This window comes from Lagopus leucura, unplaced genomic scaffold, assembly GCF_019238085.1.
Source record: "Lagopus leucura isolate 7727_CA_CO unplaced genomic scaffold, USGS_WTPT01 Super-Scaffold_100027, whole genome shotgun sequence".
NCBI lineage: Eukaryota > Metazoa > Chordata > Aves > Galliformes > Phasianidae > Lagopus > Lagopus leucura.
In genome coordinates, this window is record NW_024962278.1 from 4,639,561 (window position 1) to 4,666,121 (window position 26,561).

General features: G+C 39.5%; 2 protein-coding genes across 3 annotated transcripts in view; both read right to left on the minus strand.

The window, feature by feature from the left end:
• Nucleotides 1-1,412: 1,412 nt before the first annotated feature.
• On the minus strand, nucleotides 1,413-11,151 carry MAT2B (methionine adenosyltransferase 2B). Its single transcript, XM_042880749.1, has 7 exons — nucleotides 11,047-11,151; nucleotides 8,509-8,703; nucleotides 7,573-7,687; nucleotides 7,137-7,289; nucleotides 4,764-4,957; nucleotides 3,927-4,040; nucleotides 1,413-2,982 (listed from the first exon to the last, which is right to left on the minus strand). Exons 1-7 carry the CDS (start codon nucleotides 11,107-11,109, stop codon nucleotides 2,812-2,814), a joined length of 1,005 nt encoding a protein of 334 aa, XP_042736683.1. The 5' UTR covers nucleotides 11,110-11,151; the 3' UTR covers nucleotides 1,413-2,811.
• Nucleotides 11,152-13,696: 2,545 nt separating this feature from the next.
• Nucleotides 13,697-26,561, minus strand: part of HMMR (hyaluronan mediated motility receptor) — a 13,103-nt gene continuing 238 nt past the window's right edge. Inside the window, exons 2-18 of one of the 2 annotated variants that reach the window (XM_042880680.1) lie at nucleotides 26,193-26,291; nucleotides 25,507-25,580; nucleotides 24,636-24,716; nucleotides 23,934-24,122; nucleotides 23,554-23,640; nucleotides 22,605-22,705; nucleotides 21,961-22,035; nucleotides 20,835-21,010; nucleotides 20,030-20,178; nucleotides 19,533-19,747; nucleotides 18,820-18,936; nucleotides 18,099-18,257; nucleotides 16,371-16,523; nucleotides 16,167-16,266; nucleotides 15,725-15,901; nucleotides 15,308-15,470; nucleotides 13,697-14,592 (exon numbers count right to left, since the gene is read on the minus strand). In XM_042880680.1, the coding sequence (XP_042736614.1) occupies nucleotides 14,573-14,592; nucleotides 15,308-15,470; nucleotides 15,725-15,901; nucleotides 16,167-16,266; nucleotides 16,371-16,523; nucleotides 18,099-18,257; nucleotides 18,820-18,936; nucleotides 19,533-19,747; nucleotides 20,030-20,178; nucleotides 20,835-21,010; nucleotides 21,961-22,035; nucleotides 22,605-22,705; nucleotides 23,554-23,640; nucleotides 23,934-24,122; nucleotides 24,636-24,716; nucleotides 25,507-25,580; nucleotides 26,193-26,291 (2,135 nt within the window). In that variant the 3' untranslated portion in view covers nucleotides 13,697-14,572. Of the gene's footprint in view, nucleotides 14,593-15,307; nucleotides 15,471-15,724; nucleotides 15,902-16,166; nucleotides 16,267-16,370; nucleotides 16,524-18,098; nucleotides 18,258-18,819; nucleotides 18,937-19,532; nucleotides 19,748-20,029; nucleotides 20,179-20,834; nucleotides 21,014-21,960; nucleotides 22,036-22,604; nucleotides 22,706-23,553; nucleotides 23,641-23,933; nucleotides 24,123-24,635; nucleotides 24,717-25,506; nucleotides 25,581-26,192; nucleotides 26,292-26,561 lie in introns of both variants that reach the window. The other variant, XM_042880679.1, reaches the window with a different exon arrangement.

The following is a 26,561-nucleotide window of genomic DNA, read 5'->3' on the forward strand; positions in this document are numbered from 1 at the left end:
TGTGAATCTGTATTAAGAAATGAACAAATTACAGAAATACTACTGCAAAGAAAGCCTGGACAGCAAGATGACAGTGGATTTTATGTAGTATGCTCACCGTGTTCTGCAGAATTTGAGATGCTCTCTGAGTAGTATTTTTCTCACTGCAAAACACACATATTACAATTCCCAACCCTTCTGCTTCAATTGCAGTCCTTGTTACATAGCTTTTAAAAGCATCTGCTGTAAAGCAAGTGAAGGGTATGGAAAAGGTAAGGTACTGACATGGTTACATGCTAAGCCAATTGTAGCTTTACAGATGTGTGTTTTAGTTTAGAGGGGAGCACAGAACAACTAGCTCTAAATCTCCCTAGTTGGGAGATCTCCCTTGCACAAGGATGCAGTACTTCGAGAACATTGCTTCTGCCTTCCTTCAGCTACAGTAATTTCACATGGAGCTGACAGCTGCATCGATCACTTGGCCAGAACTGCTTCCAGGCAACAGACATTGGATCACAAAAATGCCAATGTGACATTTTGTATCTTACCTTTCTTTTTCTTTGATAAGACATATCACCAGCTTCTGACAATCTAGATTCGTTTGAAATCTATATACAGTAAAAAATGAAAGAGCTACAAGATTGTTTTGAGCTGAAATTGTGTTGAGATTTTAATGTATGACCTCAAGAACTGGGTTCTTAATGACCAAAAGGATTTCGTACATCATCTGATTTTCCTATTTCACTTATACCTCATCAACAGTGGGTCCCAAAGTAAGAGTAAGTCTCTACATGGAGTTGTAACATCAATTTTATTTTCTTTCAGCATTAATCAGAAAATAAATTAATTTGGAATTTAATAGAAGCTACAGCTTCAACACCCAACAAAGTTTCGTTCATACATTTACTTCTTTTTGTTGCTTTTGTAAGTTGTTTGCCAAGTCTTAGCCTATCAGTGAATTGGGAAATTCGGATGCAAGGAAGTTGTTATAACCTTAAAAAACAAAACAAAACAAAACATAAAACCAAAATCTACAACAATCTGTTCTGTAAACCTGTTGGGCATGAAAACCCAGCTGTGTACAAAAGCCACTGGAGATTTCATCACTGAGACTTCTGCTACAGAACTTCCACTGGAAAGCAAACCCTTTTATACCTCAGTGGTTCCTGAAGCAGCCAAGAAATCTGTACAAATGACTCACTCCTGAAAAACGTCAGGCTTTTCTTGAACTCAGAGGAGGCTTTGAAACCAGTGATTTCTTTATTCCTTAGCTGATAAACTGCAATGAATATAAATATAGAAATAAGCCTACAGTGAGGATTCAAGCAGGGCTGACCTCCTAATGCTGTACATCACTTTAAGTTGGCAGGAATTAGAAGTATTTATGACTTTGAGCAAACAAATATTGGGAGAAAATAAAGAATGGACACATGTTTCTCATGCTGCAATATATATTTATTGTCACTTTGGAAACAGCTTACCAGGTGTATATCAGGACTTCAGACTGAAAACAAACCAGGATAACGAACTCTTAGCATACATATGCCAGTTGAAAATTAGAGAACTGAACATAAAGCTGACCTTTATAATATCTGAAGTTGGTCTGTTTCTGTCCCACCCTTTACCCCTCCCAACATATTTTTGAAGATGAACACCTTCTCCCCTCACCCACTCTTCGTTTCAATCTCAGAAAAATAAATTATCATAAAAATGCAGCTTTTCCTAATTTTACTAATGGTCTGCTGGCAATCTCAGAGCGTTCGTGTTGCTTAACAACTTCAGAAGGAAGCTAACTGTTACAAACCACGTTCTTCCTTTACTTTTAAGTAGCTACCGAGTTCAATTTCAAGGACTAATTATAAGCAGATTCGAGGTTTGGTTATATAAGACTCCTGTGGTTACACTGCAGTGCAAACATTTAACATATGCACTTTGCTGTTCCAGAACAAGCTGCATCAGTGCAAGATCTGAGTCTGTGCAAAAGAAGCTGGAGTGCTATAAACTCTTGAAATACCTTTCCTCTTTTCTCTCACATGTATTTACTAGAACATCTTCCTACAAATAATTTCACCAATCCCAAATACTATGCAGAAAAGAAGATGAAGATGTCAAAACAAGAAAGTATCCTCCAATACCCACCCCAAAACAAAGGTCAAAACTATTTTTCCCCTCCCTATTCTAGCTTTAAGTGATCATTAAAACAAGTGCAGAGAATTTGCCATACAAATATGAAGCTGCAGGCATTAAATTACAGAACACTCTGAAAATATTTCAAGCATAAAAAGTACACTTGATAATTGCAAAAATAAAGTTTCACTTTTTTTAAAAAACATTTTGATTCAAGCTCAAGCAAAACAACATTTTACAATTCCTGTTTCAGTTTAACTTTGTAGTAACAACCACTTCAGAAATCAAATAACTCAGATTTTTGGTGATAAAGTGACTGACCGTGTCTCTTAGCAAAGTGAAATGGTATATACAACGATGGCACAGACCTTAAGCATCAACAGCATGTTTCAGCCAAAAAGAAGTCTACAAGTCATCTGTGTCATTCTCAGCATCAAATGGTGCTGACTACTAAGAACCACAACCTGCTACAAACAGACATTAGGTTGGACAGGTACAAATGGAAGGAAGGATCTGCGGTGTCATACAGACTCAGTGTTTGTCACTGAACTTTTTTAGGCTAACGATTTTACTAGTGCAAGACCACACGTTTACCTGATTAAATGAAAACTCTTAAGTGTCACAATTTAAGAACACTCATACAAAACTATTTTTTTTCTTTTAAAAAAGTGCCACATACCATACTTTTACTAAAAAAGTTACAAACTAATGGAAGACAGTCTGCCTCCATCTCTTGTCAATGAGGAAAGGCCAAAGGGATTCTTTGATTCCTGCTCGAAATGGTGTTCTCTGACCAATCCCCAGCATCTCCAACTTGGAGCAGTCAAGCTGAGCGTTCCTTGGCCGAAGAGCGCCCACAACTGGACAATCAGTAATCTAAAAGAAGAATTAATACAAGAAAGGAACACATCATCAGACAATTAGAAATGGCAAAAATTGAATATTTATTCTCATATGTACGTTCATTTGGAACCTTTTTATTCAGGAAAATTCCCCTGTATTGTGTTTCTGTTTTTTTTACAGTTAACTTCATCTCAGCATAGGTAACATCAGGCAGAGTGATGTGAAGTGTCTTGAGCTCTGACATTTCTCAAATACCTATTGCCACCTATATTCTTTTTTGTTTTATTCCTATTTTTGAAGTATGACTGTAGCTACAAGGTAAAAATGATGATCAAAAATGTTGACAGAACCATATCCTGATTAGTATACTTGAAGAGAAATCGACTTAGCAAGAAAAAAAATCAGGCTTTCTCTCCATTTTCTAAGTCACATTTCAGTTCCAGCTACTACTAATGCACACCCTTGGAATTTATTTTTTATCCTTACCTGTACGTTAAATCCTAACAACATTATCAGTACTTCTTTCAGAACAGTCTTATTTTGGAGTGTCAACAGAACTGCAGAATTATTTTTTTAAGCAAAGCAAAACTGAGTAAGTTTTTAAGTGCCTGAAATAAAACCGAAAAGTTCTTTCAGATTCCTACCCCCATGACAATGTTCTGTCAACCTTCTATTTTTTTGTTTTTATTTTTTTTTAAAGAAACAGAACACAAAATGTGGATTTGCTTATTACTAAGGGGAGCTGTTCTGCAGAAATAATATTGCATTACAGACAGAAACTGGTTACTGACTGGGTAATTCTGGCAACCCACCAGTCCAAGTAGCATCCTCAGCAATGCAACCTCTGTGCTAGGCATACTCACACAGACTGTCCTGAAAAGGAAGTTTACCTGTGGAGCCAATGTGAGACCCAGACCTACTGTGTGAAAAAATAAAACACTTCCATCTTTCTACAGGTTCAACAGTGTATCACTTACTGGTCTCAAGTGGCTGCTGGGAAGGTTGAATGCATCTGCAATGGCACATGCCATTTCATACTTTGTCATCTGCTCATTGCCAGACCAGTGAAACGTTCCTTTTATGGAGGGGTCCTAGGAGAAAACAGGAAGCACAAGTGAAAATAAAGCAGCTAGCCTTCAGATTAATTCCCATGTAAAAACTGTGCAGAACAAGTTTGCAGCGTGATCCCATCCAGACAGGCATGTTACAGCACCTCACTGATGTTCTGGGGACAACGTGCCTCCAGAGAAACACCTGAATAGGGACTGAGATTGAAAATCAGTGGTACATTCATTAGATAAAACTTCACAAAAACAGTTTGTATTGTGTAGCATTAACATGAAAGAAATAAATCAATCAATGAAGATTAAATAAGTGGGGAGAAAGAACTCAAGAAAGAACTGAGCTGTTCTATATTACTCACTTAAAAATAAAAAGGCAGAAAACACCACACAAGTTCTAAATACAATGATCAACGGCAACTTTGAAATTACTTTCAACTGCTTTTTTCAGTCTAAGGTGGCAATCTGTAGAAGGCACATTCAGAAAGGTTAAGCATTTGTAGTTCTTGTCTTTGTACTAGAAGAAACACGGCAATGTTCAGAAGGATCTTCCTGTCACTTCGCCCACTTTTGTTTCAATTATCAGAACACTTGCACACTGTCATGCAAAGCAGATACTGCAGTCTTACTGATAACTCCTTCCTCCCTCCCACTGTTCCAGAAATACAAAGAATAGTGCAGGTTAGAAGTAGTTTTCAGTTGTTCATTAAGAGCTTGAACTGATTTTACCCCAATTTTTCTTGAAATTCTTACCAGCATTCTTTTTTCTGCTAGCTGTCTGCAAACAACTGCTACATCCTTCACATTTGTAGGAAATCTTTGCTGCCAATGGTCCATGTTGGCAGACTTATTACTGAACTGCACTTTATCAAACATAACAGTCACAGCACTTTCCTCCAGTCTTTCCACCTCCCCATACAAAACAGGAATCCTAAGTACTGCAGCACCTAAAAGACAGAATATTTTGGAAAGTGTTAATGGGGTTACAAATAGGCATTGGTGCTGTACCAAAACTTGAAAGATGTTTTGGAAGCGTTAAGAAATCTGTTGGTGATGTTAAGCACATATAAATAAGAAACAAAAAGCAATGAATATATTTGTACTCAGAATATGATTTTGAATGTTGCTTCCTTAAAGCAATGTTTATGAACACCAAATTAATACAGACTATTTTCATTTATACCATTGACTTTTTTTCACTGTTAACAAGCTTACATCAACACTGCAAGAGAAACTACAAAGTCCATTTGGGTTAGAAAGAAAAGTTAAAAAAAAAAAAAAAGTAACTGCAGTTACTCCAGCATTTCACATTGTCTCTGAGTAAAACCAAGACCATAAACTCCCACCAATCACTGTATTTCAGGCATCCATCACAGATACGTTTCACCCAGCATACAGAAATCCCCTGCATAAAAAGAGGACATTCAGGATATTACCCCACAAAAAGACAGAAACACCAGAATCAATTTGAAGTTTTACATACAAGGAACAGATTGACAGAATGCCTTTGTAAAGAGTATTAAATGTGAAACAGTGAATGGAGAAATGAAATTAACAGTAAACAAGTACAAAGACATGGACATTTAACGATGGAGTAATGGAATACATCATACGAGTATCTCAGAAAGACTGATGATCTTTTGAGGAAGAATCCAAGGAGATTAAGACAAACTGATTAAATCTAATGCAGATATCATTGCTTTAGGTAGTAAAGAAAAAAAAAAACCCACAAAAAAAAAACCCAAATATAACAGCTACAACACTGACTAGCTGCTGCTTTAGAAGCAGTCACAGAATCACAGAATCACCAAGGTTGGAAAAGACCTTCAAGATCATGCAGTCCAACCATCCAGCTATCCCAACAGTACTCACTAGAAGTCATTTGTTCACTCAATTTGTTCTTCCCAGTATGTTCAGAAATATCTTCTCAAAATTCTTTCCTCTAATGTAACTGCTGCAACCCACTAAAGCCTGAGCATATTCAAAACATTATGAAACAAAACTGAAATGCTGAATTGTGCAAGGATCTAGCAAGACACGCACACTGCCTTGCAAAACATGTACTTGAATTTGGTCAGTCTTAGTTTTTACAAGCAGTTTTTATATGTTTTTATAAGCAGTCTTATCTTTGTGACCAAGCTAGAAGCAGGAGCAAGCAGAATCAGTCAGCTTCAGAAATTATAGTCCCATAGGAGACAGAAAGAATAATCTTTTAATTGATTTTTACTTCACGTAGACTTTTCCTAGAAGGCTTTTTTTTTCTTAGAAAATTTGTTTCTTACTCCTAATGGCAGGCCTATAATTAAGGCCTACTACTTTCAAATACAGTGTTCATTTACTTGTTGAAAGATCATCACACTAACAAACTAATTTATCTGTTTTTCCATTTTGTGACTAAGCAGAGCAGAATCAGACTGAGAGCATCACATTCACTTATCAGAAGCCTCTTTAGCAGGAGCACCAAGATCATTTTCTTCAAATTTCTTGGAGAAAAAAAAAAATGCTTATTTTCTTTTAATCTGTAAAGAAAAAACTGACAACGCATTATCTAGAAACCATCAAACCTCCCTTAAAAGTTTAAAGAAAAGGGACCATGTTTAAAATAAGAAATATATGTTATTAATCCCTTATAAAGCTACAATACAAGAACTCTAATGTGTGTGGTACACGGAAAGTCCAGTGCTTCTGCAGGAAGAGCAAAACAGGAGATCATTCAAGAAAACCAAAACCAAAAACTTGAATCACAAGTCTGGTTTTCCCCTACACATAAATAAACATTTAGAACAAGTGCAATGTGTCCCTCTAGGTAGCAGCAGCTATATGCTGTGTGGTAAAGGTACAACATATTAATGATCTGTTTGATTTTTCTTTAGAAAGATCAGGTGAGTTTTAATAGACAACTCTTGCAAACGTCCATCAGCAGAGAACTAGAAAGATGCATGAAGATCAGCACAGCTTCGGTCAACTTGTGAGTAAAACAACCGATTCCCGATCAAGTTACTTTCTAAATCCATCTTCCATGGTTTTGCAACTGTATCTCTGACACAGAAGTTAATAAACGTAAAGCTAGCAGACAACTACACAAAATAGGACCTTTCTATTAGAAATGTGTAAGTGCATTCTTACCTTCGTTATTTTCCAGGACTGCCTTTTCACCCTCCAGTTTGGTTTTACCGTATAAGTTCAGGGGATTTGGTACGTCCGTCTCTTTATAAGGAGGGCTGGTTCCATCAAATACATAGTCTGTACTGATGTAGATCAGAAATGCTCCAATCCCAGCTGGAAAGAAAACATTTGTACGTAATCCATTTTAATTCATGTCTTGTTTGAAACCTCAGCAAATCCTTAAATTTCCAGAAAACTTTGTCTTCTAGATCCATTCGTACCCTTTTCAGTGACCCATGATATAGACACTGATAGGGACACCAATGTCACTCAGAACATGGATCAACTGCACACTAGCAGCAGAAATAACATTCAGAACTTTGAGTAACTCTTATTTGTTTTTGTCTATGTAAATGCAGCATTTAAAGGCACCAAATCCACGAGATAGCCTCCTTACCTGCCTCTTTTGCTAAGTTCCCTGAAGCAGCCACATTGAGCTGGGAAGCAGCATCTGGTTGGCTTTCCACAACATCTGGCCGTCTCTCTGCAGCACAATGCACTATAACATGAGGCTGGAAATTAAACAATAATTTAGAACAACGAACACTGTGATCTTAAGTCCCTCAGGCAAAAAGGCATTTCACTAACTTGTGAAAATAATAAAAGTAGCAGCAGTATTTTTAATCAGCACGTTCTGAGGAGCAAGCTTTCCTGAGAAAGCAAAACAGAACCAAACTGCCTGAAGGTTTTGTATTAGAAAACCAGCAGAACCTGACCATTAGTTTTGCAATCTTGAGCTCCAATAGGCTTCAAACTTACAGAAAAACTCAGGTTGTCTTTTTTTTTTCCTTAAACAGCAAAATAATACAAAATACGGAAAAATGCATTACCTCACATGTAACGTTACAAGAAAAAAATAAATTACCCAAATACTTATGCATAAGCTATTCTCACGTGGCTTATTTCACACACACAGACTGTTAACGGGATATTTAAAGTCATTTTCCAATGCACAACGTTTTCCAGGTTTTACATACTCCCCTTGCAAGTTAGAACAGGAAAACAACATACTGCTTGTCCTGCACACGCGACAAGCAGTTACTGCTCACTACCACATCAAATCTCATGATTACCTTTTCCTTTATACCACAAGAGCTGGTGTACCAACATACACATTCACCACCTGCATTCTCTCTATGGTGATGATGATAAAGTTCAGAATTATTTGCACCTACAAAGTAAGCCTATACTCCAGATATAGCAAAGATAATAAAATCAAACTTCAGAGCTCTACCAAACCATCACTTCTACTAAAGCCACATGGCCTGAGTACCAGAATGGCACTGTCAAGTAGTCATGTCAAGCATCTTATCCATCTACGCCAGAAACTCACCTGAAAATCATGGATAATGTCATGAACTGCAACGGAGTTCAGAAGATTAACCTGCTCAAATTTAGGCTGAGCTCTTCTGTATCCACAGCCAACAGCATTCCAATTATTTTCATTGAATTCTTTGAACACAGCTCTACCAAGAAGTCCCGTAGCACCAGTGATCAGAACTCGTCTACTGGGAATATCAATATCTTCCTAGGAAAGGAGAACAGCAGAAGTTTTGTGTTCTATTGTTATTCATGGACTTCTCATTTTGAAGTGTTAGCAAGGCTACAGGGAGGGCTGCTGTATTAATAAGCTTTCATTATGATGCATTGTGAATTGAGTGTCTCATGGAAAACACACAGCTAGGAGCACTGATACTGTACAGAGTCAAGTAGTTAAACATACTCTTGAAGATGCTGAATACAAAATTCAAATGGGAAACTCAAGTACTTCCACAAGAGAGGGAAAAAAATCCCCATAAATGTCCAAAGACAAACTCAAAAGTGATAATTTTAACCTCATTCATAATCTGCTAACTCACTGTGGGTGCACCAACAGAGATCATGGCACAGAAAACTTGAACTTTACAGGGGCATCTCTGAAAATAAAGCCTCCTATTTTATTATGTTATTCCATGACATCAGAGGCAGATGCTGGCAGGATGGCTGTACCTTCCCACCAATATTCCATAACATTTTGTTGCCATGTGACAGGTGACAACAGAAAGACAGTAAGACATGATGGCATCTGACATGAAAGTGTGTATGAAGCAAAGGTGATGTACTGAATTCCTCTATGCGGAGAAAAATGGTACCCAGTGCTGTTCCTCAGCACTTGCTGAACATTCACAGAGACCAGACAGTGGATGTGAGCACAGGGAGGTGGTGGGTGGTGCATTTCAGTAGTGGCAGCATCAGGTCACCTTGGCTGGTCCAGTTTTATCAGTGAGGGTGAGAATGCACAGCTAACGATGCAGACAGTTGAAAAACAGTGCTTTGTAGCTGAAAATTTGTTCTATCAAATAGGAAGCATTACTTCCAGAGCAACATGCATATTACTAAATAAAATAAATTCATCATTTATGAGCACACCAGCCTAATAACAAATTAGCCAAAACTACTGCACTCTTGTCTTAGCTTAATAAAACGCAGGTGAAAGCAATCAGGTTACTTTATCTCTTAATCTCTACGACCAAGTAAGCCTTGCTTCAGCCACAGCACATTCAGTACTTGGGATGGCCACATACAGCGGTCCACATGGAGCTCCTTTCTCCCCAGCACCACTCACTACTGTCAAGCCCTCAAGACTGCAAACACTGACTCATAGCTGTCTGTACAACCTTTATTCACTTTCACACTTTCCTTCCACACATAATGTTGAACAAAAGCCTGCTGAGAACAAAAATGAAAGCACATGCTGCTATGTCCATAAAGAAAGCCTCAAGTATACAGGAACTACAAATCCTGGATTTCCCAACTGCACCCTGCACAAGGATACTGTGCTGAGTATGCTTTTGGTAACAGTCTGCTATGCAGCTCTGATAACCCGCTCCCTTCCGAGCACCCTCACGGATTCAGCTCAACACGCTCACTGTGGCTGATTGCAGCACTGATTTCTCTACTCTTTGCCCTTTGAGTCTTAAGTTTTCTGTCCTGCCAGGTGCAGAGGTGTGATGGGTACAGCCAAGCCCAAAGCAGCTGTGTCAGCACCGTGCATCTATGTTCCTCAGCATTATGGCAAAAAGTTATTTATTTCCATAAATACTGGGTGAAAATGGGTATCTCTTAGCTGGAAAACAGCAAACCGCAACAAACGATGTTAAAAAATAAATATGCCTATCTTTATGTTGACTTTGATCAGAGAACAGAAGTGTGCTGACTGCTCCTCAGGGCTGCCTGCGTGCCTCTGAGAAGTGGGAACAAGGAAATGGTGCTTGCTTTCTCTGTTACGGACTTTTCAGCCTCATAGGAGAGATTACTGCTGCTTCTGCAGACAGAGCATATCACCCACATCAAGGACTTGCTGCACAAACCAGAAGGAAGACACGCTCTAAAAATACAGCAGGACCAACGCGAATGCGTAACCTCACACGAGAAGTAACGTGTACAGATTAGCAACGCTACGAGACAAAACACAAGAGTACGATCTACAAAAACCGCAGGCATGCTTCGAGTCAAGAGCCAGGACCGGCCGGCAGGAAAGCGACACAAGGAACCAGAACGGGACGGCACGGAGCCACGACGAGCCGAACGACTCCCACTGCAAGCGGCCTGCACAGCGGCGAGCCCCGGGTTCGCGCCGGTACATCGCCCCGCGCGGCCAGAGCGGCGAGCCCGCCGGGCGGCCGTAACGCTTCGGGGACTCGCGGACGCCGTTCGGCGCCGCGGAGCTCCGCCGCTCGGGTAGCGCCGCGCCCGCCGACACGCGACCGACCGACACCGCTCGCGGCGCGTCCCGGCCCCACCGCACGGCCCGACCGAAGCGACCCGCACGGCGGCCCACCCCACGGGGAGCGGCGCCGCGGTCCTGGGAGGCCGGCGCGGCCCCGCGCACCTCCACCAACTCGCAGCGCCCGGGCACGAAGCGGATCTTGAGCTCCTTCTCGCGGCCCACCATGGCCGCCGCGCGCAGCCCCCCGGGCCTCGGCCTCCTCCGCTACGCCGCCGCTGCCGGCGGACGTGCGTGCCGCGGGACGCGCCCTCACAGCGCCGGGCCCCGCCCCCGGCAGCGCGGTGCCGCGCGCTGAGTGGCTGAAGGGCCTTAAAGGGGCCGAGGGCGGCGAAATGCCGGTAAGGGCGGCGGGGTGGGGGCGAGGTCTGCTTATCGCCTTGCGGAAGCCTTCGATTAGCGAAAGCAACGCCGCGGCCGCCGCGAGTGAGGCAGCGCAAGGGGCACAAACTGAGTGGGAGGTGCTACTTCTCCTCCTGTTCTATACTTCGTTATACTTCGAGTAGCTTCGTTGCTCTTACATGATCACTGCTTGCCGTATCACCTTTCATCCTTTTTATTTTGTTTTTGTTTTTGTTTTTTTTTTTTTTTTAAATAGGTTATAATACTTAACCACGTTGAAGCAGTGAAATCATTAATACCTACTCGCTTATAACCCACGTAATAGCCCTGTGAGCACAACGCCCCAGGAGGTGACTAGACCACTCTGTTTCATACTGTAATTTCAGACACCGTTTCCCTCTTTCTCCTCCCTTCAATCGCAACACTGGAGTACGGCAGCAATCCTCCTCCCTAACCGCCCAGTGCCTTACCTGCCCCGGTTCTGCCAGCACTTGAGGCATTACCTCCGGAGGAATGACCAGACAGGGCAGCGATTGCACCTTTCTCTGCTTTTGTCTGCGGAGGTCCGTTGACCTTTCAAACCAGGACACTAATCCCAAAACTATCACGTGTAGATCTGAATCCTATTATGCTTTGTTTTCTTCCCGCTAGCTCCATTTAAGCTGCTCGGTAGGATCACGGGAACAGCAGCATAACCAGGTTCAACCACTGCACACTTCAAAGCTCTCCTTACCCTTTTTTATAGAGGACAGGAAAGATCTCCCAGGTTAGCAGCTTCCTCCTTTACCACTTACAAAATTGCTCTACACTCCATATTTTCAAGTTAAAGCAAAAAAAAAAAAAAAAAACCAAACAAAAACAACAACAAAAAAAAAAACCACACAACAAAACCTGGCACTGCTTTACCAACTAGGTCCCAGTCATTTGAGAGTTGCTCTTATTTTTGCCCGTGTGAAACATGCCCTTCATAGTTTAATAAGGATTTAAAATGGACATAAGCAAAAATGCCAATTAGGGTAGAAAGCTTTAACCATTGAGGCACACAAAAAAGGTACCCCTGCAATACCTGCAGTACTGCACTTGCTATGTCTTTGCCCTTCGGCAAACTTCAGCTAACATGACACATAAGATGTACATTTTTAAAAAGCTACATTAATTCAATGCTATCATTTCCTTGCTTGAGCTTCCTAGAGCCTTCCAATAACATTCACTTGCCTTAATCTCTTGAAATAAAAGGCTAGCTTACATAACTGAAAGCACTTGTTTTTGTCAGGGTTTTTCCACCAGCTTTTTGCTTTCTGGTTTATGAACAGAAATTTTACCTTGGAAATCCCCTTTGGTGTAGCCTACCTGAGCAGATAGGCAAGCACCAGCAACCTTGTATGAAATAATTCTAAGACAAAGACTCTCATGTAGTATCATCACACGTTGCCCGAGTTCTTCCATTTTCAGTCGTGTTTTACAGATTTCTCCCCCACCCCATTACTCTTTGCAGTGTGGCTCACAGACAGCATGGCCTAACCATGTACCTTACCACAGTCACTGTTAGGTGTACAAGACTACTTAACACAGCAATTTCTACAAAGACCATCAAGACTACACCAGTTCACAGAATGGCCAGGGTTGAAGTTTCTCAAGGATCACCAATCTCCAACCCCCCTACCACATGCAGGGCCATCAACCTCCACGTTTACTACCAGATTAATACATTTAATACAGGCAGCCCAGGCCCCCATCCTCCGTAGGTTTCTTTTACTCCATTCACAGAGTTGCTTTTCAGAGAAAAAAGCCAAACAAAACCAGCTAGCTTTATAGTTTTCTCCTGTCTGACTGAGAACCCTGACACTCTGAAATTCTCTCAAGTTCTTCATTCAAGTAACTCTGTGCTTCAGAAAAGCTCCTACATTGCAAATTTTGTATGTGTAAATTGAATCTTGCCAATTCAATCCTCCTCTTCAGAAGTTCAAATAGCACAGCAAACACACAAAGATCGCATTAGCTACCAGATCTATCCACATACTTCCTTAGACTTAATACACATCTTTTCTCAGTACCCCCATGCTTCATAACCTTGTGGTGTCAGTTTAAATACCTCAAGTTATGTACATTGCAGCACCCATGTACAAGACAGTAATGCATACTATTAGCAAAAGCAGTTCCACATTTCACTTCAGTTCCATTACTTCTGTACTAATAGAAATTCACAGGAAGTGAGAGAATAAGGGATTTGCAAGTCACCTACAACATGCAGTTCAACTGAATAGTTTCTTCAGTAAGATTAGAAAACTGCAGTGTCCTTCAGGCAAGACTGACAGTGAGTTCTGTTGTGAAGATTTAAGTTTGGAACACCAGGTCATTTACAACATCATTTGATTTTGGTTTTCATCTCTTGACAAAGGACAAAGACAAAACATCATTGGAAATATTTATTCTAAAATATCCTTGATTTTTGATGCATTTCAACAGATTACTTCCACCTTGCCAAAAACAGTTCTACACAATCAGTGTGTAGTGGGCATCCTCTCACTCAAACCAAGTTCCGTTAGTATTCTCTTTCACATAAGATCAGCTAAGATAGACAACTAAAATGACCATGACAATTTAAGTCTTGCGAGTACAGCATCTGTAAAACAAACTCCCCTTAAGACACTTATCTGAGCCACATGATACAAACATTTAGATGGACAAAGCAGCTGTTTTGAGTTTTACCTGGAAATCTTTTTCTGAGAAGAGTTGCATTATCCAGCCCCAGGAATGAAGTTACAACGCCTTAAATATGGATCCCATTAAAAATATCCATGCCAACTACACAATATAGTTTTTACATTTGTTCTATATTACATAAGCCACAAAGGAAAAAGGGTTTTTAGAAATCATTTCTGCCCTTGGCATCAAAGCAACCATAACCAGCAAAATTAGTTTAACAAACTGCAGAAACTCAATAGTTACAAAATAACATTCACAAAGGCATGTTTTGTTTGTCATCCCTGTTCCCTCATGATTATTCACCTTCTCTGAACTCAAGCTGACCTGTTGAAAACTGAGTACCTTCAGAAAACAAAGCAAGTCAAACAATGACAGTTATAGTGGCAGTACCAGGAATCTGGAACATACCAGTTATGTCTTCAAGTAAGAGTACGACCAAGCTGTTTTCTGAAAATGGCTTTTTTTTTTTTTAATCACATCCCAAGTATTCATAGCAATGCCTATTACAGATGGCAGCCAAGTTCATCTTGAACGGTCTGTTGAAATCTTCTGTAGTACTTGTTTCCTCAACAATGAGAAGAGACTAAACTTTGTTTCTATTGCCTGCAAAAGAAAAACATCACTGAGTTTTTGTGCTGCACAATTGCTCCCTCCAAACTGAGCAGATATTTGTCTGGTGGGGGAGAGGGAGGCACTAGATACCACCTAACAGGCAAGACCATGATTTCAGACACTGAAACATTCTGAAGTGAAGGCCTAGTTGAAATTAATTGCTGCTTCTCTCTCCTAGTCTGCTTCCCTTTTTGCACTCTTGCCATTTTTTACCTATAGGCCTTTTACTTTTACCTGTACAGCTACAGCAGGATAAGGCTCTGTAAGGTAGCAGCTCAAAAAGATGGGCTCAGACATCTAGTTGAGCCCTTCTTACTCTTGCTGCTCTTGTAAGAGGTAGTGCTGGACACAGCAGGTAAGCTGTGAGAAGAGTGTTAGTAGGTGACAAACAGCAGGATAATTAGGTTCGCATCTTGCAATATCACATAAACCACTTGACTCTCCAGAACCCACTTCTCAACATCAAGCAAGCTTTGCTGTCTGACTTCAAATAGATCCCAGGTTAAAAAAAACAAGGCTAGGAAGTGCAGTGGCAAAAAATCCACTGAGAAGATCCCACACAGCTGTAGCCTCCAGTACCTGCTGTGAAATACAGCATGTGCCACCTCCTTCATTTCCCAGTAGGGTACATTGAGCAAGACTATCATATCTTTTTTGGATACATTTAAGATACACAAGGACTGAGTTTATGAATATCCACGCTTACCTTCTTTAAAAGGAGTTTTTGGAGGAATATTTTCCTTGCTATCATGCTGGAAAGCTTTAGAAGGATCAAAACGCCTAACGCCCTGAATTGTATACAGCTGCTCCTGCAGATCTCTGTTTGTTTGTTTCTCTTTTGCAAGAAGCGCACGCAGTTTTGAGATGTCCTGAAGAAAAAAATACTCAGGAGTTAGATAAAGAAAAACAGGAAAGATACCTCTGTATGTTGTGTACGTAACGCTAACAGATCCCCTTGCTGTTCTGGAGACTGATGGCCTATTCTAAACTAGCTCATTCAGGGAAATCAACAGCTACAGAAAACAGAGTCTGCAGAATTAGCCTGCAAGAATTTGGAGGATTTAGCATAAGAAAACAATCAAGCAAACAGTTAAATTCTCCATTTTTAACTTATTTGACAAACCTGCTGCAGGTGGGTATTATATTCCTTCAACTTCATAACATGCTTGATTTTTTGTTTCTGGTTTTGGTGGCCAAGTAGTTTAGCATACGCTTCACTTAGTTTATTCAGTTCTTCTTGAGCTGCACCTTGCTCATTTAGAAGAGCATTTTTCTCTGCTTCAAATGCATCTAGTTGTTGCTGAAACATATAGTACATTTAATAGAAATAAAATTTGAGTGTTTTTGTTTCCCCCACTACACCCTTCCTCCCAAATGGAGATCTGCAAGTACAGACAATGGTTTGGAAAGGGAAACAACTGTATCAAGGGATGTTAACTTACAAAAACGCTGCAGAATAAATGCCTTCAAATGAAGAAATAGCCTATTTATTTATCAAGAGCAGAACTTGATTCAACCACATAAATATTAACAAGATACCAGTGAGAACTGACTTCCTTACACACCTGAAAGGGCTTAGTTTTGTTATGCAGTTCTTCATATAGATTACGCCAGGTCTTTATCTCTTCTTTTAAGCTAGAGGTCATGTCTTCATGTATGGTTTTCCTAAGAAACAAAAAGTAAAGTTGCATCATTTTTACTATTAGCTCTCAGCACACCTTCCTACTGTAGTGTGCTGCAATACCCAAGTTCAGCTTCACAGAAGTCACCTTGATTTTTCCACTTCAGATTTTTTTTTCAGATCTTCAGTTAACTCTTCCAGTTTTTCCTGTAGTTTTGTCACTTGTATGAGGCAAGACTCTTTTGTTCTCTCTGCTTCTGCTTCTTTTAGAGCAAGCTTTGTCTGGGCTTCTAAAATCATCCTAATGAAAACATAAGCCACCCTTAGTGAAGCCCAATTAAACATCTTCAGAGTAAATTAAAATTAAATAAAATAAAGCTAAATGTAAAAACAATATTCACCACATTCAGAAGCTGTTTCTGAAGTAAATGAAATTAAGATTTGTACTAACATTACTCTAAGATAGAAATATAGTCCAGAAAACACTCAAACGCAAGACCTACAGTTTAACTTCTACAAGGAAGCTGTCTTTTGAAAGCAAGGCAACATTATGTTTCTTGTATTTATTACTGTTAAGTATTAGCAACTCTTAGTGAAAGACACCTGGCTAGTTAGACTTGCACACACAAGTTTATTCAAGTAGTGTGGATGACTCCCAAGGATTTCCAAGTTCTCTAATACACTGCTTTCCTTCTCTTACTTCAGCTGTTCATTGCACCATCTAGGTAGAGACTAACAATCCTTTTCCTGCCAGTCTACTATGACCAACTCAAAAAATAATTCCTCAGCTTTTTTAATAATTAAGACAACAAGCCAAAAAAGTCCCACAACTCAAATAGAAACTGGAGGAAACATCAAGCAGCTGGGGGAAAAAAAGGACAACACCTTAAGTAGCAAAAGCGTTCTGAAATAAGTTGGAGCAAGTATGATTATGATTGTGCTCTGGTTAACCTTAATATCGTGGCTAAGGGTAAACAAGACAGCAAAAGCATTACAGAAATGCTTTTCTAAGTCAGGAAAGTTGATTCATGGAATGGCTGGAAAGACTGAAGTGTAATTGTGGGCTTAAACCCAACCTCAGCTTTAAGAGCTAGCTAGGAGCATTAAGAGAAAAGGGGAAGGCAGGCTAGCACACACACAATATGTTCTTCCCTAACGTACAAGCAGTTACCAGGGCTGCCTAATACTGGCATTTGTATACTGGAACCTTTTGACACCCAACTCTCTGATATCCTCCAATCATCAGTTAGTTGCCCACAACAGCAGACTTATACCTGGTCTGTCACAGTGAGCTGTAAGGACAATATTGAATCACTAAGTTGCAGTTAGCTGGTGAGAGAAGCACGTCCACAATAACTGGCCTAAGACAACAGCTGGTTTTGCTACTTACAGCTGCACATTAAGCAAAGGAAGGTCTTTGGTTTCTTTCACTGCAGGGTAGTAATCTGTTAAGCAGCATCTGCTTGTAAGCAGAATTTGAGATGACAGACATAATTCAGAAAGCAGTAGTAGATCATCACATACAAATTCAATATTTGCTCATCTGCTCCATAGAGCTTGTTCATTTGTGGAACAGTCAATGTAACTGATATTTCTAAGAGCAACATTCCAACAGAACCAGTTCAACTTTCACCTATGGGTCCACATGAAGGAAAGCTACTTAGTAATTAACTGAATCAATTAGTTTACTAATTAATAAAACATTAATTCATTTTGTCTATCAGTATTTTCAAACCTATGAATTGAGAAAATGAAAAAATTTAAGGCTACACTGAGTACTCATTTTATTGGATAAAACTGATAATTTCTAGCGCAGAAGGCAAGCAAGCCTTGGCTAGCATTCTTTAGGTAGAGGAAAAGTTTGTCAGCCCAATACCTTGCACATTCTTCTTTTGCCTTGTTTTTAGTGTAATCTGCTTCCTGGAGCAGCTGTAGATTATCTTCACATATTTTTTTCAGGTCAGCAACTTGCTCCTGCAGAGAAGTGTTCTCCAGTTTAAGACTGCGTATTTCTTCAGCTGTTGTTGTCTTGTAGCTGCCATGACAGTGCAAAGATAAGTATTGCCACTTTAGACAAAATATAGATTAAGTATAAACCCATAAAGCCTTAAGCAGGAATACTATGGATCACTCATGCTTTGGTGAAAACAAACACTGAAAGACTGACTACATCTGAAAGATTCATCAACACTTGTGGGATGCCTTGCATTCTTATCAATGTACTACTTCAATATTTTGAGAAGGTTTGCAAAAGCTGTAGGATAAAAAAAAAAAACCTTGTTAAGTCTCAAAACTTGCACTGAATCAGGAAGGCTTTCTGCAAGTTATTTCAGAGCACAGAGATGGTCTTCACCAGTTGCAGCTATCATTGAAAATGGAGAGCACTTGAGTGCTTGATTAGACTTTGGTAGAAACATCCACAGCTTCCCGATTATTGAGCATGTCATTATAACTGACTGGTACTCAAAACAAATAGCTTAATACCAAACACTCCACCACAAAAAAACACTGCTCATAAATGAGCAGCGTATATAATTGTAATTCTAATTAAAAAAAAAAAAAAATCACTGCCCTACTCTTTAATGGAACTGAAATACCTTTCAAACTCAGCAACATTCTCTCCCAGTTTACGCAGCGTGTTGTTAAGCTCTTCTTGGATTTGCAGAACTGTATTGCTGTGCGTTTCCTTGATTTGCTCCAACTCAGCATTCTTCCTGAAACAAGCATTCAGCATTTCAATGCTGGACATAAGCATGTCTGAACACATTACCAAACGCTGTTATCAATTACAGAAAGCCTGCAGGAGCAGCAATATATTAATCCTGACATACCAGTATCCTGTCACAACTTCTCATGAATTAAAGCACAATCTTCAGATTTAGCAGCTTTAACTAAACACTACCCCCCACTCTTAACTTCCAAAATATTCATGGAATAGGTTTACTGCCTGCTAGTAAGCTTTCAATACATCAACACAAACAACAACTTGCTCGAAAAAAAAATCTTTCCTAGCAATTGCCCTGTCTAGGGTATAAATATCTAATACAACTCAGATGTAGCTAACATTTAACAGTAACTTCACATTACTACAGTATTGGCACTTCAAGCATGTTAAACAGTTTTAAGATAATTTATAATAAATCACTCATATGGATAGAAAACCTATCTGCCATAATTAATCAACAACAGCAAGAAAAGTTTATATGCGTTCAGGTCTCTTTAAAGCCTGAATGAGGCTCAAAAGCTTTGTGTACATTGCTGATTCCACTTTTCCCTTTCTATAGCTTTAAACTCAGTTCATTTCACAAACCCTTTTAACTTCACTTCCATCTGTGCAAGTTCAAGGGCTTTAGATTTGGTTTCTTTTTCCAACAGCTTCACCAGCTTCTCAGCTTTCTTCTCCTTAGCATGTAGTTTGTCCAGCTCATTCATTGCACTCTTCAACTCTTCTTCCAGGAGACATCTCTCACTCGTTACCTCATCCTGAAGATTGAGTAACTTCTGGTGCATAGATGCAGACAATTCCTGCAGAGTATCACAGGGTTTAAAACTACTGATAGTTTCTTAAGAATGAAAGGCTACTTTGCAATCTTTAAAGCACAGAAGGGCAAATGGGCAAACTGGAACTACTGTACAAGAGCTGTTATTCCAAGAAGAGCACACAGCTTCTGCTAACCAGCACCCACTTCTACATTCTAAAGATTTAATCTTTAGAAATATAAAAACTTGATGTGTAACCAAAAAAAATCAGAACATTGAGTCTCAGTTATTTGGATTAAAGTATTTCAGACTAGAGTCTGTGTTTACCTTTTCTTGCTGAAGCTGAGAGATTAATTCCTCTTGTTTCTCAAGTAGTTTTTGGTGTTCTTGCTCTTCTATGAGAACTTTTTTCTTCAGTTCTTCTATTTCAGCATTCATACTCAGGACTTTTCCTCTGCTCTCAGACGATTCTCTCTCTGCATAGAGTTAGCATCAGTGCAACAGGTAATGCCTTCTCTGTCTTCAAAGAAGCACAACATCTTTTCTTGATAGTTCTATCATTCTGGCTTTAAAGTTAGTCAAGCAAGGAAAAAACCCACCTCATAATTTACCCATCTGGGAATTCATCAAAACCAGCTGAAAGAATCCCACTTCTAATTAAGCTTGAACAACAGCAAACTTGATCTCAATCAATTAGCTTTTATCAAATAAAATGGCACAGCTGGGGAAAGCCTGCTAAATGATTCACTCAGAGTTCAGAGGAGTGGGGTGGAGTTGGGAGAGCAGCAGTGAAAAAGAGCCGCTGGACATATTCTCAGTACTGCTGTGAACTTGTGTGTAAACTACTAACAGTGAAATAAAGCTGTATAGTACTAATTATTAAGCAAAAGGAATAAACATTCAACTTTTTGATTGAAGACCAGCATTGAAACAGTTTTCATCATACTATTCACTTCAGTATGTCTCCATGGAAATAAAGACTCAGACTTGTTCCCATACAGGCTGGTCTGGTCACAGCTGAAGCTGAGACATGACTTCACTTAAAATCCACAGTGGCATTTTAGACAAACTTTTTTACAGGATGCCTATGTGATCCCAACTATGTTAACAGCATTCCAGAACTAGCAATTACCTTTTTCTTGTTCTAGAAACTCACACCGTTCATTAAGTGCTCTGAGCAGTGTATTTGATTCTTCCTCTTTCATTCTGAGTGTATCCCTCAGAATCTTCACGTCTTGCTCTTTCTTGATCAGTGTCTCCTCCATTTGAGCAACATCTAGTTTATATTTCTCTACAGTTTCTGCAACACTACTGTAGAATAACATTTATTTGTTACCATAACTTCATTTTTAAGATTTTAATTCAGCACAAATGAGAGATGCTTGGAATACTGAATGTGTTCCTTTTCAGCAGGAAAGCTTCCTTTTGTTACTTAGGCTTATTTTGCAGCATTAAAACAGGTTGATTTAGAAACAGGTGCATTTAAAATTAAATGCAATTGATATCAAAATCTGTATTCTAAGAGAAGCTTACAATCACATAATTTAAAATATGCACTTCAGTTCAATTAAAAACAGAACTAGTTACTATACTTCATTTACAGATGATTACTATATCATTACTTTTTTTTTTTTTTTAAAAGGAAGTGAGTTTTGACAGAAAAGCATACACACAAATAAACCAGACTTCACAATAAACCAGAACTTAAGGCAAGCTCACAAGGAGCCTCTTACTGAGCAAATAGGCAGAAGTGGGACACTGAGGGAGAAGGAATGTTCAGATTTAAGTGAACTAAATTGGAATGCTTTTGTGTTTTCAGTTTTCTGGACTAGGTACACATAACTGAGGAGCTGGGTAGTGCTTCCACCTGTTACACAGCACTAAACTGGTAGTGTTTACAGTCAAACTGATAATTCTCCTCAAGCACCAGAAACATGGATGATTCATCACAGCTATAAAATAAAAACCAGAAAACTGCCAAGTTCACTTTTTTTTTTAAAGTGATGCCTCCAATACATAATTTTTAGTAACTCAGAGGAAATAAAAATAAAAGCTGAGTTTTGTATACAAATAACTTTCTAAACATGGGCACATCTTTTGACTCCCTTCCATTTACATGGAAGGATAACCACTCCCCCCTCCCCCCCCCTTATTACTGTTAAGCAGAATTGTTCCCAAACTTCTGCTTCACCAAGAAAAACAAAGCTTTATTTTGCTGCCTTTTAATGTACCCAATCCAGTTCAAGAACAATTCTTACCCAAGCTCTGTGATATATTCCAGGAGTTTTTCAGTGTCAGACTTATCATCCACTTTCTCTCTCTCTGTAGCAGATCTAAAAAATAAAAATAAATAAATAAAAAAAATCAGGACACTTTCCCTATCACTATTTAAACACTTCAGAGTTACTTGTAGGCTATTTGTTTACAGGCAAACAACTAAAAATCAGTCACTGGATCACTACTTAATACTGACACATTCTTCCCATAATCAAGTGTGGCTGATGCTTCCATTTGCACTAAAGATGCTGTAGTACATTTTACCACAACTGAGTATGTAAGATAGGCTGCATTAGCTAGACAAAGTACCATTGCCTCCTTTCATCAATTACATTACCTGCATTATTAGATTACAGTTAAAAAACACAAAGATAAATACAAAGCATCTGCTCACATTCAAGCAATCAGACAGTAGAGGAGAACAAAAGGAAAAAAAAAAATTCGCTTTTCATATAAGGAAAGTTTTCCAGTGGCCATCATCCAAACATCCTTCCATAAAACTAATTTCAGGCCACTGCTAATCTCTGTTTCCTCTCAACAGAAGGATGACCTTAATTTTTCTCTAAGCTACATGCTTCAGTACAATAGTTACATTGCTACTTCCATTCCTTTCCTTACTACTTACAACTTTTCTTGTAACTGTGCTACTTTTCCTTTTGAATGCTCCAAATTCCTTTGAACTTCCTGCAGCTTCATTTCCATGTTCTCCTGCTTTGCAAGTGCAGTCTGGAAAAAGATGAATGTTACCACCAGAACCGAATTTAGTATGAACAAAGTCCATTTTCTTAGAGCCATATTAATTTTTAATTAAACCATAAAAAGGACTTAATTACAGTACTAGCTGCTATGCTAAATGTGACTCCTATATTCAAATAACCCATCTGCAGATACATTAGCTGTTCACTATAACTACAGACATGCACAACCCAGAAAACCCACGCACAGCTGTAGCAATTGGACAGATCAATACAATAGGAAAGGCATTGCAACAGAGATGTGATGACAGAAGGACCAGCATAACAGAAAGGTGCTATAAAGTAAAGGAAGATTGCTCACCTGTATCAGAAAATTCTAGGTAGCAGTGAAAACTCCACAAAGAAGGGATCTCCAACCAGAGAACATTCCCCATGGCAGTCAGCCCTTAAATGAGGTCTAAGAGAGGTGCAGCCAGGCTGCAGCCCCTCTGGTCACACAGCTGAGTTGCCTTCACCTGTGCTCCCAGGGCTGACCAGGTCCTTTCCCCAGGTGCTCCATCAGTGGCTCAGCCCGTGACTCAGCAGTTCCCATACCATGGCTAAGAGCTCATTTAAGGCTACTGCTTTTCAAATACATCAGTTACCTGACCAAACTGATACTTAAACAAGTACTTCTAGAGTTCCTTGCTCAGAGGAACTTTACATATCAACAGCAAAATGAGGAACATTCGTTATCGATTGTCCTTCCTAATTCCACTGAATGGAAAGCAGAAAATTTTGAGTTGAGGACAGAAAAAAAAAAAAAAAGGCAGAACTGCTGCAAGCTCTTCACTGGTAGTTCCTGAACAGATCAGTCCTGTGCAGTATAAAACAGCTTACCTTCTCCTTAGCATCCCTCTTGTTTCTGAGCTTCATTAACTCCATACATAGACTGCTCATTTTCTTCTGCACACTATCTTCAGATAGCTTATTAGAGATAGATAAAAAAAAAACAGTATGCATAACACCTTCCTATGAAACACTCAGTCTTTTAAAACAGTATTTTCCTCCCACCCACAACACTGATCTCTACGTGTCCCAGTAAGTGATGGTAGCACACCCATCTCTGTCCTTACACTGACACACACTGTCCCAAACAAGACACGCTCGGAACGTGAGGCAATGAAGGGGTGCAGAAAACGTGTCAATGGGGAAGATTACTCTTGACCAGGGAAGTTAGTAACAACCAAGTCAAAGCAAATAAGCATCTGTATGAATACCTTAGATTTTAGTAGTTCATTGGTTCTTGTTAATTCCAGAAGCTGTTTTTTCAGGCAAGCAACATTTGCCAGAAGAGATGTTTTCTCCTGAACTGCAGCACTCAGCTTAGCTTCCATCTTAACAAAGTCTTCATCCAGGGCCTGAAGTTTTTTATCCTGCTCTCCACGTTCTCTCACTAATGCACGAATCTAGAACATAACAAGAGGTCTTTTCTATTTTATGATATTATTCTTCTTAAAATCCTTAAGTTATGACTGCTGTTTTCCTGAAAAGGCTGATTATCTGAACTGTATTGGCTTACATTCAGAACAGAGATCTTCAATTTTGTCATTCAGACAGGATATTATGCAGAATTATTTTTTTACATGCCACACAACTGTAGTTCTAACTCTCAACTGTCTTACTGTGTGCTACTGGCCTACTGTAATTTGAGTTAGTCATGTCTTTGACTTGTGAGAGAATACGTGTCTGTTTTCAAACCAAGGAGACGTGACATCTGAGATGAATAGAGTAAATATGAGTACATAGACCTGTACTGAAAGGAAAAGCTAGCTGCGTCTTAAACTTGAAAATTATAGCAGTTTTTGAGGGGAAAAACTGCTGCACTATGTTATGTAAAAGAAGCAAATCATGCCAGCTTCTCTTTTTAAGTCTGGAAAGCAGCCAACATTAAGTGAATGCAATTCAGTGATTATTCATACCTCTTTCTCCAGTGTCTTCTGTTTCTTTTTCTCCCTCATAAGGATAAGATCTTTTCTAGGCTTCAGACTCCCACTAACTGGCTGTTGAAAACAAACATGTTAACTGATGTCTAGCAACATATTAGTTCAGCAACAGTTAAACATAAGTATAGACAACACTATTAAAGAAACAGTAACAAAAGAAAAAACTCTCCTACAGATAGGACAGATGAGGACCAGCTGTACTGGTGTGCCTTCTTGAATGGACAGCTCCCAGCCATTGCAATAGGAAGCAGACCAAGAAGGCATGAGACATACACATCTCTTCAGCTACATAACACCACACTAACCTCTTGAATGCAGCTGGGCTCGCAAAACTTCTTCCTATATCCTAAGTACTAATAAACTGAATTAGTAAGTTATTATTCAACTCCTTAACCTATCTATCTTCAAATCTCCAGCCTTACAGATTGAACTGAGAACTCCTCTTTATTCCTCCATCAAGTGCATGCTCTGGTCTAGCCACCACATGAAAGAAACAGAAACAAGATTTTAAGAGAAGCAGCTTTGTTATAGTTCTATGCTGAGCAAGAATGCAAATAAAATAAACACAATCGCAAAACAAACAAAAAAAAACCAATCCACATTAATGAAAATATTGTGCAGGCACTCTGCAAAGCCAACAAGCCACTCTGTAAGCTCAAGTAATCATCATGTGATCCCAAAAATCCACTTATCTATCTTTCTCTCCTTTGTTAATAAGGAATTCAGGCACAATAATGTGCTCCATATTTTACATAGATAAGTGATTGTATAAAAGAGATGTGCATGGTTTAAATGAACACACTGAGGTTTTAACCTCAGTGCTGCAGATGCCACAGAAAAATCTTACTAGTGATCCAAGAGATGCAAGTCTTCTTCCAGCTCCAGAGGCAGTTGTATTCTCATCATTCAGACTTGTTTCACCTGCAGGAGGATACAGAAAAGAACAGTGAAGAAAAAGGGTGTGAGTGCATACAGTTAACAAAATTTCACCAAGGTAGACAAAAACAATTAATTTGTTATACCAGCGACAAAAAGCTATCTGATCATTAGACTACCCACCTCACAACCTAAAGCCAGCTGCTTTCTTAATGCACTCAAGCAGTCAGTGTTAGTCAGCTAGGCACACAACAAAGTCCAGAGACTGACTTCTAGATAAAAGCCCTTTTTGAGAAATTAGCTTCTGCCAAGCTTATACCCTCCATCCAGATTCACACTACCAGGCTTCACCCAAAGGACTTTTTATGTACAAAAAAAAAAAAACAAACATGAAAATATCACTAGAGGCAAATCTAGTGAAGTCCTTGAATCATGTATCTTAAAGCACAGACTGCACCAATCAGTAGAGATCACATATAAAACGGCCTTATAGAAAACAAACTGGAACAGCCATGTTCTTACATCTGGAAGGAATGCAATGAGCTGCAGAAAGGAACCAACAAAGCTTGAAAGAAAAGAACGAAGCAGTAGCAGCACACAGACATTCACAAGTGCAGCTTTCAGAAGGACTGCAGCACAGCTTGTAGGGTTACTCACTGTTCTGTTTCCTAACGCGCTGATCTGCTTCAGAGGATGAAGAGCTCCTCGGGGCAGCTGAAGGCTTGGTGTCACAGGAGCCTCGGAGCAAGCTGCACGCTATGGATGATACACAGAACAGGAGAAAAGCAGTACGGAAAGTGACAGAGGTTTCAACTCGTTGGAACTGAAGTTAATAAAGTATAACAGCTACACGTGCTTTAAAATAAATAAATTTTTTAAAAAAGTCCGGCGGAGGGAACCGCTGCTCTCCTACAGCACTGAAGCTGAAGCCAGGAGCTTCACATGAAGCGCAGCACAGCGCAGCACAGCGCAGCACAGCGCAGCACAGCGCAGCACAGCGCAGCACAGCGCAGCACAGCGCAGCAC